Source organism: Tenrec ecaudatus, chromosome 13 (assembly GCF_050624435.1).
Source record: "Tenrec ecaudatus isolate mTenEca1 chromosome 13, mTenEca1.hap1, whole genome shotgun sequence".
NCBI classification, from domain to species: domain Eukaryota; kingdom Metazoa; phylum Chordata; class Mammalia; order Afrosoricida; family Tenrecidae; genus Tenrec; species Tenrec ecaudatus.
Window position 1 is genome coordinate 106,312,194 of NC_134542.1, and position 19,457 is coordinate 106,331,650.

Below are 19,457 nucleotides of genomic sequence, written 5' to 3' on the forward strand. Positions count from 1 at the left end.
TCCTGAATGGTTGCCTGGTTTTCATTCATTAAGCTGCCACAGAAAGAACTTTTCAGAATGCTGCTTGGAGTCATACAGGATATGAGGGAAACAATACAGAAAAAGGATGAAATGATAGAGATAAAGGCTATACATCAAAGGGAAATACAGGAGCTTAGGAAGGAGATAACAAAATCCTGTAGCAAACACACAGACCTCGAGAATCAACTGGAGGAAGCAGAGAGCTGCATCAGTGACTTGGAGGACAGCCAAGCAATGCTCGCTTCTTTTATGCACGTCATTATGTTCAGGACATCTTCTGCCATTGTCTTTTGCTTCTCCAGTTTTTTTCGTTGAGGTCATTGGGGCTGATGGACATTTGTGTTGCATTGCTTTAGAGGAGCCAGGTGCCATTTTCCAGGGAGTCAAAGAGCACTGACTGTCTCTGGGAGATTTGTGGGTATGCTTCTTTGAACTGCCTACAGCTAATTTCATTATGGAATTAATCTACCACTTTATTCTCCTGTGGCTTTCCTCTCAGGAGAGTGCCCCAGAAGGCTGGTGGGTTGGCTGCTATGGTGTTGCAGAGGTTGAGAAGAGGTTCCTGCAGCAGCTTGGAATGTTGACCAGTGTTACCCAAGCTGCCTTAGGCCCCCATGCACACAGGCAAGCATTTCCTGGTAAGAAGTTGGGCAGAATATCCCCTGGTGGAGGCTGGCAGTGCTTTCTCCAGCCTTGGGCTAGCTGCACAGGGTGGAGCTCACCTAGCTGGGTGTGGCACAGGTATAATTGCCCTGGGCTAATGGGAGTGGTCTGGACCTCAGCAGTGGTGTGTGAGCGAGCAGGAAAGACACAAAAAGGAAGGAAAAAATGAAAAGTAAGGCCGCTAAGACTGTGCTGGGATATAGAGAAGAGAGGGAAGCAAAAGTTACAATGTAGGTGAGCCCCAATCTCTGCCCATGGAGCTACAAGGGTTTAGTCCCTGCCCCAGGTGACGGCAAGCTGTGACTGTGTTGAGATTAATTCCCCGGGGCTAGGGCTCCAAATGGTCCTGGCTGTGGCAAAGACAGTAGTGGGGCTGAGGTCAAGCCCCTGCCAGCTTCCAACGTGGTAAGCCAGAAGTTCCCAGCCCCTCAAAACCTTGTGGGTCTGTGCCTACTTATTTTTATGATGTTGAATCTCCCTCCAAGCAACTCTCCTGGGATGATTTCTGCAGAGTCCCTCTGGTATGTGCTACTCCATCTCCATCTTCCTGGAAGTCCCTACTTAGCTAATTCTGTATTGAGAGGAGTCCTCGTGTTGTAGTGGTTAAGCATTAGGTTCTAACTACAAGGTCAGCTGTTCAAAACCACCAGCTACTTTTCAGAAGAAAGACTCACCTTTTACTACTACAAGAGTTACTGACTCAGAAACCCATGAGCTGTTCTGCCCTCTCCTATAGAATATGAGTTGGAATAGACTTGCAGCAGTGAGAATTCTGTATTTATGAATTGGTGGTTTTCTTTGGCTTTCTATTTCATAACAGAAGTTGAGCAATGACTGCCTTGTAGACATGAGGGACTAATGTTGCCAGATATTCATATTTTTTAAGCAATTCCAAAAATTTACATTTCTAGGAGAGAGCTTTTGGAATGTTGCCTACTCTTTATATGAAAAAAATGTGGGCAGGCCAACAATCACATCTAAGGGTTGGTTTTAAGTTAAATGCCGTACACATACCGGACTAGGAAACATCTAACACCGTGAGAAGAAAGTGTCAAACACTGAGCAATCAGTTTTTGTGTTTGACTAGGACACTACTTCGTTATTGCTGTTAAGGTAGTGCCTTCCTGGAATACCTACAAATATATAGGTTTAATACTAGAATTCATTTGATGAGCTTAGATATGTTTGACCTTTTATTTCAAAGTTTGCTCTAGTAGTGCCACTTACTATATCTAAAAGGATAGACTACAGATAGCAATATGGCACAGCAAAATATAAACAGAACACAAATAACTAATTCAAATTACAGTGACCATGGAAGACAACATACTTTTAAAAAGGAAATAAAGGAATGAAATCATTCAAACAAAAAGAAAGCATGAACCTAGAGCGATGCTAAGGCTCAAAGGTGCACTTAGGAGCATACAGCATCCGAACTGCTTGGTACCTGTGGTCTGGGCAGAGGTTTCCCAGTGGTATTGTGGCAGGGCATACACATCAGTCTTGGCTGGGCCGTTTTCTCTTGGGAGTTGTGGGTTAATGGCATGATAGTCCACTGGCTTCCCATTGACCAGGCCCTGCTAGGAGTCAAGCAAAACACACATGTGACAGTAGCTCTGGTCTCAGTACATATCTACCCCTCCCTCTAGTGCTTTCCTCATAATTCAAGAGTGTGTCTGTCCATCGACATAATTTGGCCACCTCAATCTATTACCCAAATATTTTACAACACTGATAGTGCGCACTCTCTACCACTGTGCTCCACAGAGCAAAGCATGTGGTGTTGATCTGAACTTTCACATTTTTACTGAAAGCATGCTCTCCTCAGGGCAAAGTGCTAATACCTTTGAAGGTGGGCAGAGGCCCTTGTCCTTTAATCTATGTGGAAGTCCAGTCCTTCTCTAGCCCAACCCTTCCCTGTCCCCACACATCTGCTATGCACAAGGCAAATGCAGCAGTCCTTGAGTTCTTCTAGGGGCATCTGCCTGGCCCTGCAAGGTTGATTCACTTATTGCAGCCTTTAGGACCTGAAAGTACAATGTCCTGCATTTGTCCCTGTCAGTTTGGTTTGCTTTTCAATGTTAAGATACACATATAAATACATTTATGTATTTACATATATATATGGATTTGTTTATATTTATGCTTAAAATCTGTGGCCAATTTTCATTATCTTTTCATAGGGTCATAGAATGCAAGACTTCTTATTCAAATTATGAACTACTCACATCTGTAGAGTAAATAAAAGGGAAAAAAGCTTTACAAAACTACCAACGTGACTTTTGAAAATTTTAAAAAATGTTTTATGGTTATGCACAATCTAAGATGAAATGAATTCATATTTTAACAACTATGAACTGCACATAATTCCTGAAAATAATTTTAAAACTTATGAAATAATATATATCAATAAAATATACTCAAAGGAGTTATTTCTACTTTTATATGAGATATACAAGCATAAATGATAATTCTAATGATATACTAACATCAGACGGTTTGTAGTCATCTTGGGTCATGGATAAAAGCTGCAAAAAAAATGCAGGACAGCATGTTAATATCAGCCAAAAGTATTACAATGTTTATTTACATCTATAGGGAAGGTTTTACTATATACATACCCAGTCTCTTAAACTGGCTGGTGCTAGCATGTTCAAAATTGCCATTTTTTAGCAAAATAAAAAGGGACAAATAATCAAATTGAATATAATATGTTGCTATTTATTATAACCATTGCTCAGCTTCTGATTTTTAGTTTGAATAATAAAAGGAAATTAGAAATCATATACCACATGACCACAAAATTTGATGATATTTTTAATTGCTTTTTAAAAATTATTATTAAAAAATCATTTTACTGGGGCTCTTGCAGCTCATATAACAACAATCTATTCCTTTGGTTTAGTAGGATAAGATACTTGGTTTTATACTTCTGGAGGCTTTTTAAGCATTTGCAGAAATTTGAAAATACTCTTCAAGAAATAAAAGTTTCATAATCAAAGAAATTCATTTGCAGTGAAATTGAGGTTATTTTTAACATATCCAAACTGCAGCAAAATGATGTCTATGCTATATAGTTATGCTAGTGCTGGGGAGTTTGATGTCCTTGTTCCCCAAATAATAAGCATTTACTATGCTCACAGTTCCAACTTTGGTGTCTCATGACAACTTTACATTCTGCAAAATAACTGAGGTTGCCAAAGAGATTTTGTTAATGTGGGCTGTAGCTGTCAATATTTACCACACTAGAAATCAAGAAACATGTTTAATATATTAGTATATTCATTATTATAAGAACCTATTACATACATTATAACATATTACATAAATTATATATAATAATAACCCATTACTTAAATACATGTATGCTATTAAAATAATGAAAAGAGTGTAACAACTTTAATTTCTGGCTAATGAGTGAGCAGGTCAATTTCTGTGTCTGTTTTTCCATTCAGTCTTTTTTTTTTTCCATTCAGTCTTTTATGAGATGTTTTTGATAAAGTAGATCAACAAAATTTGGCCTCACCAAGATATGCAGCTAGAAAAGGAAGGGGTATTTTAATAGCCTCGTTAAATCATTGTGAACTGGTTTCTTTGCTATTACATGTAAACTCCGGGTAGTTTCTTAAAAGTCACCAGCAATGTGGAGCCTGGAACTGAAATCTGTTAGTTCAGCTACTTTTCGCTGCGATCAGGTACTTTTCCTGGAGTCAGTCATAACATCAGTGAGTTGTGCACACTTTCCATTTCATCACACAGAATATTAAAAGCATATGGACTGCTAAATTAGAATGCTAAATTAAAAATTATTTATGGCTCATCAAGGAAATTGAGTGACGGTGGCCTTTGTTTATTTGGCTTTTCTTGCATGTAAAATCCATGAATAATATCATAGCTACTAACACAATTTGGAGTCACTTTCTTGATTTGTGCTATGGCATCACCAATTTCTACCCTTATCTGTCAGTCTGTCTACCGTGGTGGCTTGTGTGTTGCTGTGACGCTGGAAGCTAGGTCACTGGCATTTTAAATGCCAGTAGGAAACCCAAAGTTGGTGGTTTCAGGAGAGCTTCCAGACACGAATAGACAACAAAGAAAGAATTGGCTCCCTGCTTGAAAGGAAGTAGCGTAGCTTCAAAACAATGTTAGATAATGAAGATCTAATGAATGGAAGCAGAACTTCTTCTTAGTGCTAGAGGATGGGCCCCTCAGGGAGGAGGCCACTTGAAATGTGACTTGGGATGAGCATGGTGACATGGGTCAGATAATATCTGTAAGAGTGGAGCCTTTGGGCTCTTTATTTGCTGATGGGACACCAGTCAAGGTAAGGAGACCCTGTTTAAAAAATGCTTCTAATGGTCGTAATTTGGCATGTGAAAAATATGAATCTAGGAAACTTGGAAGTAGTCAAAGATTAAAAGTATAAAGTTCAATATCCTGGGCATTAGTGATTGGAAATGGACCATTATTGACCATTTTGAATCATCAAGTCATGTGATTTACTCTGCTGGGAATAACACAATCCAGAAGAATGATCTGGCATTCATGGTCACAAGGGACATTGTAAAATCAATCTTGAAGCACAATGTTTTCTGTGATGGGATTATATCTATCTACCTTCAAGAAATCGAATCAGTACAACTAATACTCAAATAGATTCACCAAGCACAAAACCAGTGATGAATAAATTGAAGAATTCCACCATGTCTTCAGTCAGAAATTGATCAAACATATGATCAAGATGCATTGGTAATTATTGGCAATTGAAATGCAAACGTTGGAAACGAAGAGGAAGGAACATAGGGACCTGGTGACAGACATGCATCTGGAGATCAAATGATAGAATTTTGCAAGAGCAATGATTTATTCATAGCAAATACTTTTTTCAACAACACAAAAGGCAATTATACACATGGACTTCTCCAGAAGGAATACACAGAAATCAAATTGATTACATCTGTGTAAAGAGATCATGGAGAAGCTCAATATCAGCAGTTAAAAGCAGGCCAGGACCTGAGTGGAGCAGATCACCAATTTCTCATATGTAAGTTCGAGATAAAGCTGAGGAAAATGAAAACAAGTCCATGAGAGCCAAAGCACAACCAAATCTATCCCATTTGAACTCTTAGAACGTATCAAGAACAGATTTGTTGTATTGAACACTATTGACAGAAGACCTGATGAGCTGTGGGAGGTTATGACAACCATCATCCATGAACACAGCAAAAGACCATTAAAAAGGTGAAAGAAAGAAAGAAAGGCCCAAAGTGAATATCAGAAGAGACTGTCAAACTTGGTTTTAATCATAGAGTAACTAAAGCACATGGAAGAAAGGAAGAAGTTAAAGTGCTGAAAAGAAAATTTCAAAGGGAAGACAAAGCCAAATGTTATAATGAAATGTGTAAAGACCAAGAATAAGAAAACCAAAACAGCAGAACATGCTTAGCATACCTTAAACTGAAAGAACTGAAGAAAAATTCAAGCCTCGAGTGGCAATCTTGAAAGATATATGGGCAAAATACTTGATGATGCAGGAAGCATCAAGAGAAAATGGAAGGAATATGCAGTCATTGTACCCCAAAAGAACTAGTCAATTGTGCTAGTTAAGGTTTACTGTGCCAACCTGGATGATAAACACATGTGGGATTAATTGAAGGGCAGTTTAATTGAAAGGCAGAGAGATAAATGGCTTGGTGAGCCTCGCCCTTCTGGTTCTCTGGTATCTTGCTCTTTGATGGTCGGCCCAGTGTGTGGCTGCCTTGGCTAGTTCTCTGCTTCAGCGGGCAAGGCTCACATCTTGTGAGACATCCCTGAGGAGAAGCCACATGGCCCTACCCTGATGCAGTCCTGGGTGTTGGAGAAGTCACGTGGAGACCCCTGCCAGCACTGAGATGCTTACACCTCCACTGGATTCAAAGACTTCTGCCCACTGGCCTGTCATTGTCCTGCATTTGGCATCAATTGTGTGGTTTGTGAATTTGTGGAGGGCTTTGTAGATCTCTGTGGGACATATGGGTTAATGTCTGACATATGGGCTTGAACTAGACTGGGTTGGGGTGCTTTATTAATGTATAATTACCCTTTATATAAAACTTTCTTGACTTTCTGTGGGTTTGTTTCTCTAGTGTACCCAGACTAACACAATGACATTCCATCATTTCAGGAGGAAGTATTATGTACAAGAACCAATGGTCCTGAAGGAAGAAGTTCAAACTGCACTGAAAGCTTTAGCTAAAAATGAGATTCTAGGGATTGATGAAATACTCGTTGAAATGCTTCCATAAGCTGATTACACACTGGAAGCACTCACTGGTCGATGCTAGGAAATTAGGAAGTTAGCTATTTGCCCAACTAAGTGGAAGAGATGCCTATTTGTGGCCATTCCATAGAAAGGTGACCCAACAGAGTGCTCAAGCTATAGAATATTATCATAGATATCACATGCAACTAAAATTTTGCTGAAGATCATCCAACAATAGCTGTAGCAGTACTTTGACAGGGCATTGTCAGAGGTTGGGGACCTGTTCTGAAGAGTACACGGAACATGGGATGTCATTGCTAAGGTCAGATGGATCTTGGTTCAAAGCAGAGAATACCAGAAAAGTGCTTACTGCGTTTTCTTGACTATGCCAAGGGAGTTGACTGTGTGGACCATAACAGACTATGGATAAGCTTGAGAAGAATGGAAATTCCAGAACACTGCATTGTGCTTGGGCTGAACTTGTACATGGATCAAGAGGCAGTTGTGGGAATAGAACAAGAATCTATATATTGCATGCATGGTTTAACATCAGGGAAAGTGTGTGTCAGGGTTGTATCCTTTCACTGTACTCATTCAATCTGTATAGGTACAATCTGTACTTATTGACTCTGTATTCAATATGTATCTGAGCAAATCATCAGAGAAACTGGATTACATGATGAAGAATGTGGCATCAGGATTGGAAAAAGATTTATTAACATTCTGTAATATGCAGATTACACAACCTTGCTTGTTGTAAGCGAAGAAGAGTTGAGGCACTTGCTAACGATGATCAAGGATCGCAGCCTTCACTGTGCATTACAACTCAATGTAACGAAGACCACAATCCTCACTACTGGGCCAATATAGAATATCATGCATGATAAATGGAGAAAAGGTAAAAGTTGTCAAGGATTTTGTCTTGCTTGGCTCCAAAAATCAATGTTCATAAAAGCAGCAGTCAAGAGATAAAAAATGTGTTACATTAGGTAAATCTGCTGTTCCAGACCTTTTTTAGAGTATTGAAAAGCAAGGACTTTTAGGACAAAGGTGAGCCTGACTCAAGTCATGGTATTCTTGATCGCCTCATATTCATGTGAAAGTAGGACAATGAATAAAGAAGATTGAAGAAGAATCGATGCAGTTGAATTGTGGTGCTGGAGGATAATATTGGAAATGCCATGGACAGCTAAAAGGGTAAACCAATTTGTGTTGGAAGAACTAAGACCAAGTTCTCCTTAGAGGCAAGGGTGGCTAGACTTCATTTTCTTACATACTTTGGACATATTGTCAGGAGATTCCAGTCCCCGAGGAAGACATCATTCATGGTAAAACGAAGGGGCAGTGAAAAGGAGGAAAGCATTGAATGAGCTGCACTGGCACAGGGGCTGCAACAATGGGCTCAGCCAAGTGAGGACCGCACAGGGCCATGCGTTGTTTTGTTCTGTTTTGTATGGAATCTCTACGGGTCAGAACTGACTCAATGGCACTTAACAACAATAACAACAGCAGCAATTTCACCCATCATTGCCTTCGTACTATCAGAGCAATTGTCAATATGGTAGGAAATGGTATCATCTTAGTGTTATCATGAAAATAGCGTTTACATTGTGGCTCTATGCCAGGATTTCATGAACTCCTACAAGGCCCCTGAAACGTATTAAAACTGCTGTGCTAATGTCAAACCAGACCTGTCTTTTAGATAAGAAAAGCTAAATCACGGTGAGACAAAAGAGAAGAGGAGCCTTGGATCCCTTCGCTCCCTTAGGGGACTGTCTGCACCCCACATCTTGGCCAGCTCCGTTACATAGCTTGCTCACTGGTCTCCCTTTCCTCAGCACAGGAAGGCCTCGTTTAAAATTACAGTGTTTACCTTCAAGGCATCCATCCGCCTTCAAATAAATCAGAGACACTCCTCAAGCGTTCTCTAACATACTGGGAAGCAAAATGCTAAGCCCCTGCAATAATTGTGTTTGTCTTTACAAAATAGCGAGAAGGAAATTTTAACAAATCAACCTAGTCTGACAGATCTGAATTCAAAGTGGGCAATAAGTAAGCAAAAGGGTATATGAATTACCCAATTATGACTAACTTTTTCTTGTCAATAGACACCATTATTTTCAAGTGAGGAGATATATGTAATCGTAATCATGTAGACTGCTTTGATCCTCTGTAGTAGTGACTTGAATGATTGTGGATGGACAGAGTGGAATTATGTTCTGCCCTGTATTTCAACATTGATGCCGTCACAACACAGTGCTTCAAGCTATCGTTGTTGTTGTTGCTCTTGTTTCAAGGACAAGTTTATTTTTTGAAAATGAGGAAATGGTTGTTTTTTTTTTTAGAATTAAGAGGATAGAGTAGGCAAGGCTGAAAAAGAAAAATGTGTTCTCATAAGAGGCTATGGAACCATGACATTTCCTCTAGGACTCTTGGGTTCTCCTTTCTTAATCAATCTCTCTGGTCCAAACTAGTTATATGAACTGGGAGCTACTTGAATTTAGATATGATATTACATGACTAGTAAAGTCTGTCTGAATGACTGACTTAATACCAAATACCATATTATAAATCTCAGTACATTGGAAAAATAAATTATTTAAAGGAAATTCTTTCCTTAATGTCTTACTTTTCGCTCATCGGTTGGGTAATGGGTGGCATACCACAGGCTCCGCCGTCTCTCGGCTGTAATTTGGACGGGGCTACAAGCCAAGGTTTCATCCTCTTCCATGGTCTCCTCTTCCTGCAACAGAAACACAGGCCAACCCACAGGCCTAGCTTTGCTTCCTGGAGCAGCCTCAGTGGCCCACAGAAATCTTTTTGTCTTCACAATGCTAACCCATACACACACCTGCGATCATATCTCAATGCTAACACATACACATACCTGTGATAATTTCTCAATGCTAACACATGTGGGATTTTATCAAGACATCTTTCAAAAGACAAAACTGCCATTTAAACTTGTAAGTCCATAAATACTTATCAGCTCCTGGTATCTACTGATGCCCATAAATCCCAGGAATATATATATATTTTAAACATTTTATTAGGGGCTCATACAACTCTTATCAGAGTCCATACATATACATACGTCAATTGTATAAAGCACATCTGTACATTCTTTGCCCTAATCATTTTCTTTTTTTTCTCCTCTTTTCTTTTTTTACATTTTATTAGGGGCTCATACAACTTTTATCAAAATCCATACATATACATACATCAATTGTATAAAGCGCATCCATACATTCCCTGCCCCAATCATTCTCAAAGCATTTGCTCTCCACTTAAGCCCTTTGCATCAGGTCCTCTTTTTTTTCCCCCTCCCTCCCCACTCCCACCTCCCTTATGGGCCCTTGGTAATTTATACATTGTTATTTTGTCATATCTTGCCCTATCCGGAGTCTCCCTTCCCCCCCTTCTCTGCCGTCCATCTCCCAGGGAGGAGGTCACATGTGGATCCCTGTAATCAGTTCCCCCTTTCCAACCCACTCACCCTCCACTCTCCCAGCATCGCCCCTCACACCCTTGGTCCTGAACGTATCATCCACCCTGGATTCCCTGTGCCTCCAGCCCTCATATGTACCAGTGTACAACCTCTGCCCTATCCAGCCCTGCAAGGTAGAATTCAGATCATGGTAGTTGGGGGGAGGAAGCATCCAGGATCTGGGGGAGAGCTGTGTTCTTCATCGGTACTACCTTGCACCCTGACTGACCCATCTCCTCTCCTAAACCCCTCTGTGAGGGGATCTCCAGTGGCCGACAAATGGGCCTTGGGTCTCCACTCTGCACTTCCCCCTTCATTCAATATGGTATATATATATTCACAAATATATATACATATACACAAATATATATACACAAATATATATATACATATACACATATATCTATTTTTTTTGCACGGTGCCTTATACCTGGTCCCTTTGGCATCTCATGATCGCACTGGCTGGTGTGCTTCTTCCATGTGGGCTTTTTTGCTTCTGAGCTAGATGGCCGCTTGTTCACCTTCAAGCCTTCAAGACCCCAGACACTATCTCTTTTGATAGCTGGGCACCATCAGCTTTCTTCACCACATTTGCTTATGCATCCCAGGAATATATTTTAATGTTAAATACCCCTATAATTTTAGAGGCTAATTCTTGGATCAAGGGCTTTCAAGAAAGCACATCATTAACCTTTTACCCTCGCCACTGGCAACGTTTAATTATGAAGAAATGGATTCAAGGTGGACGTATGTAGAAGTATGTTAAGGAAAGAACTATGTAACATACACAGCTCTTACTTCCTAGAATTAGATTTGGATTTTGATCTAGGAGAGATGATGAAGATAGAACACACAGAGCCAGATGTGCTTGAGTGTGGTTTCCCAGCAGAGGTGTGCCCATCAAAAGGCAGGTAAGAGTTTATGGCTTTGGGGGAGGGAGAACGGGACACGTCTCACTGCAAGATTCCTGTATTCTTGGGTACCAGGGTTGACTCGCGAGCACTGACTCTGCATGGGGCTGCCCGCTGGCCCACTGGGCCTCGCATTATTTGGAGTTGCCTCTTAACACGTGCTTCTCCCTTTTCCTCTCTCAAACTTGCTGACGGACCTTTGCCTCAGTGCTCACACATAGCTATTGTAATTTTTTGTTACAGTCACTGGGTTACCTTAGAACTAGGGTGAAATCCACCAAATGCTGCCTTCGTGTGTTTTCAGTGGCTATATTTTTTACAAGTAGCTCATCTTGCCTTTCTCCCAAGGAGCCTCTGGGTGAACGTGAACATGCACCTTTTCGGTTAGCAACCGGGTCTGTTACCTATTTGCACCCCAGGGGTCTATTTAAAGCATAGATCACCTGACATATTGATGCTAGAATGAACTAAACCCTATTATCTCTTTATTAAATTCGGATGTTAATACTGCTGTTAACCGTATCTGGAGCCCTGGTGGTATGTAGTGAGTTACATGTTGGGCTGCTAACCTCAAGGTCAACAGTTGGAATTGGAGCAGACGAAACAGTTCAAAGGTGAGGCTTTCTACTCCTGTAGAGAGTAACAGTCTTGGAAACCCGAGCAGGAACTGACTCGATGGCTTTAAGTTTGGTTTTCAAGTTTATTAACGGTATGGCTTGTAACTTAAATTAACTTCCTATCTCTCTGTACTTTCATTTGTTAAGCAGACAGCCTGCTGCTGAAGTAGCATAATATCTCATGAGCCTACAGGGTTTACAGCATGGCCCTATCTCTTTATGACAGAATATATATCAGACCAGGCGGGGAGAAAAGGTAGAGACCTGGACCAGAGTCACAGACGATTGGATCTGTTATGTAGACCCTCTCTCTTAAAGGCATCTCTAAGCTATTTCATATAGAACTGGCACCATCATATGGACGACACTTCACCCTGGGGACTACAGTCCCCAGAGCCCTTTGCTTTCTGATGCCATCGAGTAGGAACAGAGTGTATCTGACTGCACTTCTGAGAGGCTCTTCTGTGGAAGGTCCTAAAAATCCACAGCTTGCGAATGTGGGCGAGAAAGCGGATGTTTTGTCGGTACCAGTTATATGGCTACTCCCTTCTAGGAGCTGCTCATAAAATTCTCCAGTGTTGCCTGTATGTCCAGCCAGAGTTAATCTTTCTCTAGACAAAGACAAGAACCTGATTCTAGTGTGGTGAGCAGAGACAGGACAAAAAGGCGATGCTAGGAAATGAAGAGTAACATTCTACCATGATGAGATCAGACAAGAGTCTCCACATCCGAGGATGGTGCCCACCAGAACTCTTTTCATTCTGTGTCCTTAACTGCCTCGCATGAGCATCCTGCTGGCTCCCAGGTGGGAGAGAGCCTTCATGGAGAATTTTACTTCTCTTTCTCTCCCTTCCCTTTTGGTTTTGCTTCTGTCTGTCTGCTGTCTTGTGTGGTACTAATTTAAAGCTTCTATAAGGCCCAATAAAAGGCAGGGCCTACCCCTGCTGTCTAAAAAAGGAAGGGGAGGGGTCTTTCTGAGATTTGGCGTCTTTCCCTGGGAGGCCCCTATAAGGTCCGGTTAGGATTAAAGGCCTTTCTTTGTGTCTGTGCGGTTGGCTTTCTTCATTATCTCTCTGATTTGCCCTTGATAACCAGGTTTTATTGTCCTTGAGCTTGTTCTAACTTATCCTTGTCTACTCGTTCTTTTGCAGTAGATCGAGACTGTTGTGAGTCTGAGGTAAAGAAGAGAACATTGAATGTGAGTGTTTAAAAAAATTAGTGGACTGTCTCATCAGCTATAGAAACAAGCAGGTGGGGACGATGGTCTTTTTAATTCCTGAAACAAGTGCATCTGCATTCACCTGGAAGCTACACATGAGTCTGCTGTCACCTGAACCGCAAACCCCAAACCAGACTCACAGCCATTGAGTCATTTCTGATGCAAGCTACCCTATAAGACAGGGGAGAACTGCCCCTGTAAGTTCCCAAACTCAACGTCTTTACAGGCGTAGAAGCAGCACCTTTCTCCCTCAGAGTGGCTGGTGGTTCCAAACTGCTGATGCGGGAGCAGCTGAATAAGGAAGCACTCACTGGTTACACAAGGCTCACATGGAGTGTATTCAGTAGGCGCTAACACCTGCGTCCATTCTCACCCAAGGTGGAGGCTACCTGTAGGCCCATTGTAGGGGAGGTAGGCCTCATTTGGAAGATCTCTTCTAACTGGGAACATTCTATTAAGCTTTGGTCAACAAACTGTTTTCCCTAATTTCAATGGGACACTCCTTATCTATCTATCGATCTATCTATTTATTTATTTTTGGGGACACTTCTTTTAAAGAATGCACATTTCATTTGTAATTAGTATAACAAGGCTTTTCAAAAAATTGATAAAATACCCCAGTTGTTCAACTTAATCCATTCCAAATTCATATTCAAAACAGAAAAATTTGAGGACTGAACATATTGTTTCCATAAGAAATATTGGAAAGTCAAATACTTGGGTCTGAGGCCCCCAAATTACACGTGTACATTCATTTTCCCAGGACCTTAAGTCCCTACAGAGGCTTTCAGTCTTCTCGTAGCTCACTGTCTTGGATCGCCACCTAAGTAGTTTCTGATTATCCAAACTAACAGTCACCTTTCAATCTCTTCAATGCTCTGAGTTCTTTGTTTCATGCTTAACAATTCCACATATTTGTTATATTAGGTGCTTTAATCACGTCCCGCCCCCCTCCTCCACCCCCTGCCACCACAAAATGTTGAGAACATCGACTTCGCCATGTTGCATTAAGCCACCAAGTCAGACAAACAGCAACCTGATTCAAATTTCGCAATGAATTCTTTCTTTTACTCTAGTGCTTGCTTTTCTTATAACTCTCTCACTAACTGCTATCATTCTCTCTTTGGAGCCATGGGCAACGCAATTTACTCACATAAAGCAAACACACACAAAAGCACAATGACAGATGTTTCAATGCACTAATACCACGAGCACTATCTGTTATCTGAGTGAGAGCGGCCCTTAGACTCAAGCGTCCCCCCCCCATGTGTCTGTGGTGAGGCTCAACTAGTCATAAATGGTATTTTCAAGTTGGATTTTTGGTTCACTTATGTAGCAAAGTTATGAACACTGAGCAGTTTTTTTTAAGCTTTGCTGTTCAAGTACTGGAAAGTTTGAGCTTGAAGGTATCACTGTATAATTTTTACCACTAAATGGTATTAACTACATTAAATGTATATATATATTTATATATATATTCTTTATTTAAGAACTCAACTTTGATTTTATAACTGGTGTGTACTTAGGAATCAAACTGTTTTGATAGTATAAGAAATAAATGAGATTCTATGCATACACACATACACGTGTGTGTATTCAGAATCAAGATCTCCAAGTAATCTGCTGTTAAATTGAGTTAGATAAAGCTTGTGACACTTTAGTCTATTTTCAGGCCTGATGAAAAACTCTTATTCCGGAACGTGGCAGGGAGCTATCCTTTAAGGTGTCTATTTCTTTAAGCATTGGCCAGGAGCCCTGGTGGCTCAGTGGGCCACACTTTGGGCTACTAACCGCAATGACAGCAGTGCAAAGCCACCAGCTGCTCCACACGAGAAGGACGAGGCTTTCTGCTTAGGCAATTGGCAGAGACACTGGCCAGGCCATTACGAAAAAGATGTCGGGCTCTATCAGGCTCGAGATAGATGGAGCCAAGGCAGTTTGACTTTGTGAGTCTTGTGAGAATGTTGCAACCCTCAAGTGATCGTCTATATGTTCTGGGGTCAGAGTTTTTGTCAACCCTGGAAGCTATGCAAGAAACACAGGAGTGTTTTCACTCCAGCAGATGGCAGCAATCTCCCTTTGATTTCTGTACCCTCCGAATCTGGCCCTCAGCTTTTAGCTTACAGTTTTTAGCGCCTGGTGGGTTGGGGGTCAGGGGGTGGAGTGGGGAGTGGTGAAGCTCCACAGAGGGAAGGGCAGATTGGAAACAAGGAAGGAAAGGGATTCCCCAGGAGTTCAGGCTTCACCTGAGTAAGGATGAGGTGGTGGGGAGAGCACAGTTTGCACAGGGAAAAAAGAATTCAGGAAACCCAGGTTTAGGAAGGGATGCCTTCTCCAAAAGACTGTAACATGCCAGAGAGACAGGGATACTCAGGCTCTCTGACGTGATTTCCTCTGCTTTCTTTCAGATGGGAAACCAACAAATGCAATGTCTTTGAAGACACTTTTGGGGTGTATCCTTGAAAATGGAAACAAGCTTGATCCCCAGACTCTACATATGAGATTAACATGCTCTGGCAACATGACATTGCATCGGTATGTTTCTGAGGGAAGATTGAGTCTGAAAACAGTAGTCTAAATTGCAATCCGATCTTACACCTAGACTTATTTTGCAAAAAGTGAGGGGAATTGACAGAACTCCCTATGTGCAGACTCTCGTGGCACTCTGAAATGTTCCTGAATTGTACAGGAATTACCCGGCCTTCCTGCTCATGTTCCTGGAAGAGAATGAACCAGACTTGAGGTTTTATAACAAACTAGCTGCTACTGACCAAGGTAAAAAAGAAAGTATGATAGCCTTTTAAAAAGGCTATGAACTGCTATAATAAAACATAGTGATATAAATCTTGAAAAGCCCATGGGCAAGGGAGTGCTAAAAGATAAGTTTATGACTCAGTCTTCTGCCCCAGACACCAGAAAGAAATGACCAACGTTAGGTATACACCCAACAACCCTACAGCTATCTCTAATAAGTTTTGAGAAAGTTGAGGGAATTGGTTTTCTGTCCACAAGAAAAACGTTTAATAGAACTTTGCCTGTTTAGCATTAAACCCACACTCTACAGACTAAGGGAGCTAAACTACCTCCTTAAATTTAAAGCTGAACTGCCTACAGGCAGAAACAAGGATATTCCCCAAATCCTTGGAGTCATTGGACTCTGTTTGGATTTCTATTGCTTCTAAGGTTGCCTAGTAATTGGCAAGCTAGGTCTACCACATGTGTTACTGTTGCCGTCTTTGCTCATTATCTCTGTCCTAGGTCCTGCCCATTGCTTTGCCTTAGTGAACAAGTGCAGACAGTGTAATGTACTACAAACTTATGGGGCAGGACCCCTCTGTAGAGTCTGCACATAGGGGGCCTCTGTCAGCTTTTCCAGGTAAAGAAGACCAACATTTCTGATTGGGTGACCAAATCAGCTAGAGAACCGAACCTGGAATTCTGGCACCTTCCTGAATCAATTGCTGATCAACCTCCCTTCTAACAAGTGACTCACCTGCAAACACAACTTGATTATCCCCACGGGTGCTACTCGTTCTATCTTTCAGTTAATCCGTTTTGATGGAGTATAATCTGAACTTATGTTCATTGCCCATCTAGTTACCTTGTGCTTTTTAGGGGGCTAGAGGACCAAGAATGATTTCACTAGACTGCCACCTGTCCATGGCAGATGTTGGTAATTAAAAGCAGTGTTGGGTTTGCCACAAGAACCCGTTGAAACACGATTTCATTCCATCTCCCACTTTATACTTTTGCAAGCTTTTTCATCACACAATTAAGGTTATTATGTGACACCCAGTTACGCAAACCATCTTTATTTGTTTTGTAGGGAAAGCAATATCTGGTAGCCATGGACCAGCCTTTCCATGGGGTACCAGTGCGGGCTATGGAGGAGGCTATGAGAAACTGGTTGAATCCTCAGCCCATAATCTGTCACCCTCACTTCATGTTGACAATAATGGATGTTGGGATAATCCCCCCAATGTAGAACTGCACAAGCTGTGGAGTTTACAAGTTTATCTGTAGCAATTCCCTAATGGAACCTGGCTGTCACATGCACATTCTTCTATATCCTCTGATTCCTCCAGCTGAGTTTCACGTGTCCCTTATGAGTATGTCTTCTGGTGTGGTGGGTTGAGTGACACCAGTTTAAATGATACCACTTCTACTGACCTCAACCTTACATATGACAATCTCTTGTTGAATATCTTCAGAGTATATTTGAGAATTCTGTCTTACCTTTGGATATTCAAAGTAAAAAACACAAAAACGAACACACAAACACTCCAAATTCACTGTCCTCTAGTCAATGATGATGGCACCAATGGCCCACTGTGGGTTTCTGAGACTGTAATTATTAATGGGAGTAGAAAGCCCAGTCTTTCTCCTATGGAGCTGCTGGTGGTTTCGAACTGCCAACCATGTGAATTGTAGCCTAACTCATAACCACTATACCACCAACATCCCTTATTCAATGTAAAGAAATAAGCAAATATTGGAAGACTGAGGTCAAAACACTGTATGCTGTAGAATGAGAGTCAGAAGGAAACTGCTTAGTCTAATACTCAGGTTGGGGCTAATCATTTTTTTAAAACTATAATTCCTAGTTAGTGGGAATAGCTGAATCGGAGCATTCTTTGGGAAGCTTATCAGACATCATGGGACAAAAAGCAGAAGTTACTGAGGAGATGGGAGTGGGACACTGCTCCTTAAATTCTTGGCCAAATTATCCCTGGATATTAGCAACTTTGGACTTGTTTTTTTTTTTTGTCCCATCAAGAGGAAGGCTGTTTAGCTAACACTCATTTCTCTACACAGATAATTAACACAGGATGGACACAAAATTAGACAAGAGACTACATGGCCACATGCAATCCCCCCCTGACAGGCACCAGACTTACTTGAGTTGCTACATCAGTAATAGGCACATAAGCTAGGCCAGTTTTACAGGGACTGTAATGATTTAACGCACCATTACACTCATAGTATTAGTTTTCACTGTTGCCTCACGTGCAGTAGAGGAAAAAGGGGCTCGGATCAAGTGATGAACCTACATTCTGATCAGCACTGTCAGTGTTTCATGTAGACTTCGCTCACAACTAAACACTGGTGAAGGGACTAGGTGGTAGAAAAACTGCACCATGAGTTTAAAGAGACTGCCTTGATTGCCATCTTGGGAGTTCAGCTAAGCCCAGGTTACTTATCCGTGTGGGGACTTCAACCTCTAAGCAAGAGGAGGAGATGCAATAGTGTCAGACATGAGAAGCCACTATTACATTGAAATGGAGACTCGGTGGCATAGCGATTACATGTTGGGCTGCAATCTGCAAGGATGGCAGTTTGAAACTACCAGCCTCTCCGAGGGAGAAAGATAGGGCTCTCTACTCTTGTAAACAGTTATGATCTCAGAGAATCTCAGAGGCAGTTGTGCCCTGTCCCATGTAGGGCCACTGTGAGTTGACATTGACTTGAGGGCAGTGAGTGGGGGTTCTGCAGAAACCTGAAGCCCGCAAACTGAGTTCTGTCTCCATCCTGTGCTTGATTGAGTCAGAATACCATCTGGAGTACTCTACACACATTTTCCTAACCACTGAACTACAAACAAAATCAGGCCAAATCCTAGGAAAGCAGGGGAAGTTGCATGCTTACAGAGACATATAGGGGCTATGTCATATAGCTATGGTGAAATGTGTGTGAGCACATGGAAAACATTCCCTAAAAGTGTCCTCAGAACTAGGACATGTAGGAAAAAGAGGTACCATGCTTTGTCCCTTCATTCTGGCCTGCTAGACTAACAAACCCCTTCCTGGCCATACTTATCAGAAGACTTAAAACTAAGAATCTTTCAGGGTGCTGTGCATGTGGGGGAACCTTTAGTGATTTGTCCTGTTAATCTGTTATTGTTTGGGAGCATACATCATTGATGGAGTGTCAATTTGGTTCCTACCCCTCTTTTTTGTGGACTCTTCATTACAACTTTGAGAATTTCTCCTAGTTCCATTTCTAGTGTGGCTGCTGCAGGATTTTCCAAAATAAAAGACTCAGTGGATCCTCAGGAGAGCCAGGCTGCAGAGTTGAAGGTGTTAGTAGAAGAAGGACCTAGTCCCTCAAGCCCACATATTTATACTGCACGTGCCCAAAGTAAAGGCTAAAGACCACCAACAGGCCGATGCCTGTGAATGCCTTACAGCCCAGCTCAAGCATCTCTTCACTTGTAAGAGCCTGCTCCCCTTAATGAGGAGCGATTAAGAAAGAGCTCTCCGCATATACACAGATGATTCTTATGTCCCATATAAGAAGA

General features: G+C 41.5%; 1 protein-coding gene across 1 annotated transcript in view; it reads right to left on the reverse strand.

The window, feature by feature from the left end:
* The window catches only part of PIEZO2 (piezo type mechanosensitive ion channel component 2), a 535,104-nt gene that overhangs the window by 154,183 nt on the left and 361,464 nt on the right, over positions 1 to 19,457 (reverse strand). The window contains exons 9-11 of the mRNA XM_075529992.1: positions 9,555 to 9,668; positions 3,174 to 3,212; positions 2,132 to 2,261 (exon numbers count right to left, since the gene is read on the reverse strand). Of these exons, the coding sequence (XP_075386107.1) occupies positions 2,132 to 2,261; positions 3,174 to 3,212; positions 9,555 to 9,668 (283 nt within the window). The remainder of the gene's footprint in view (positions 1 to 2,131; positions 2,262 to 3,173; positions 3,213 to 9,554; positions 9,669 to 19,457) is intronic.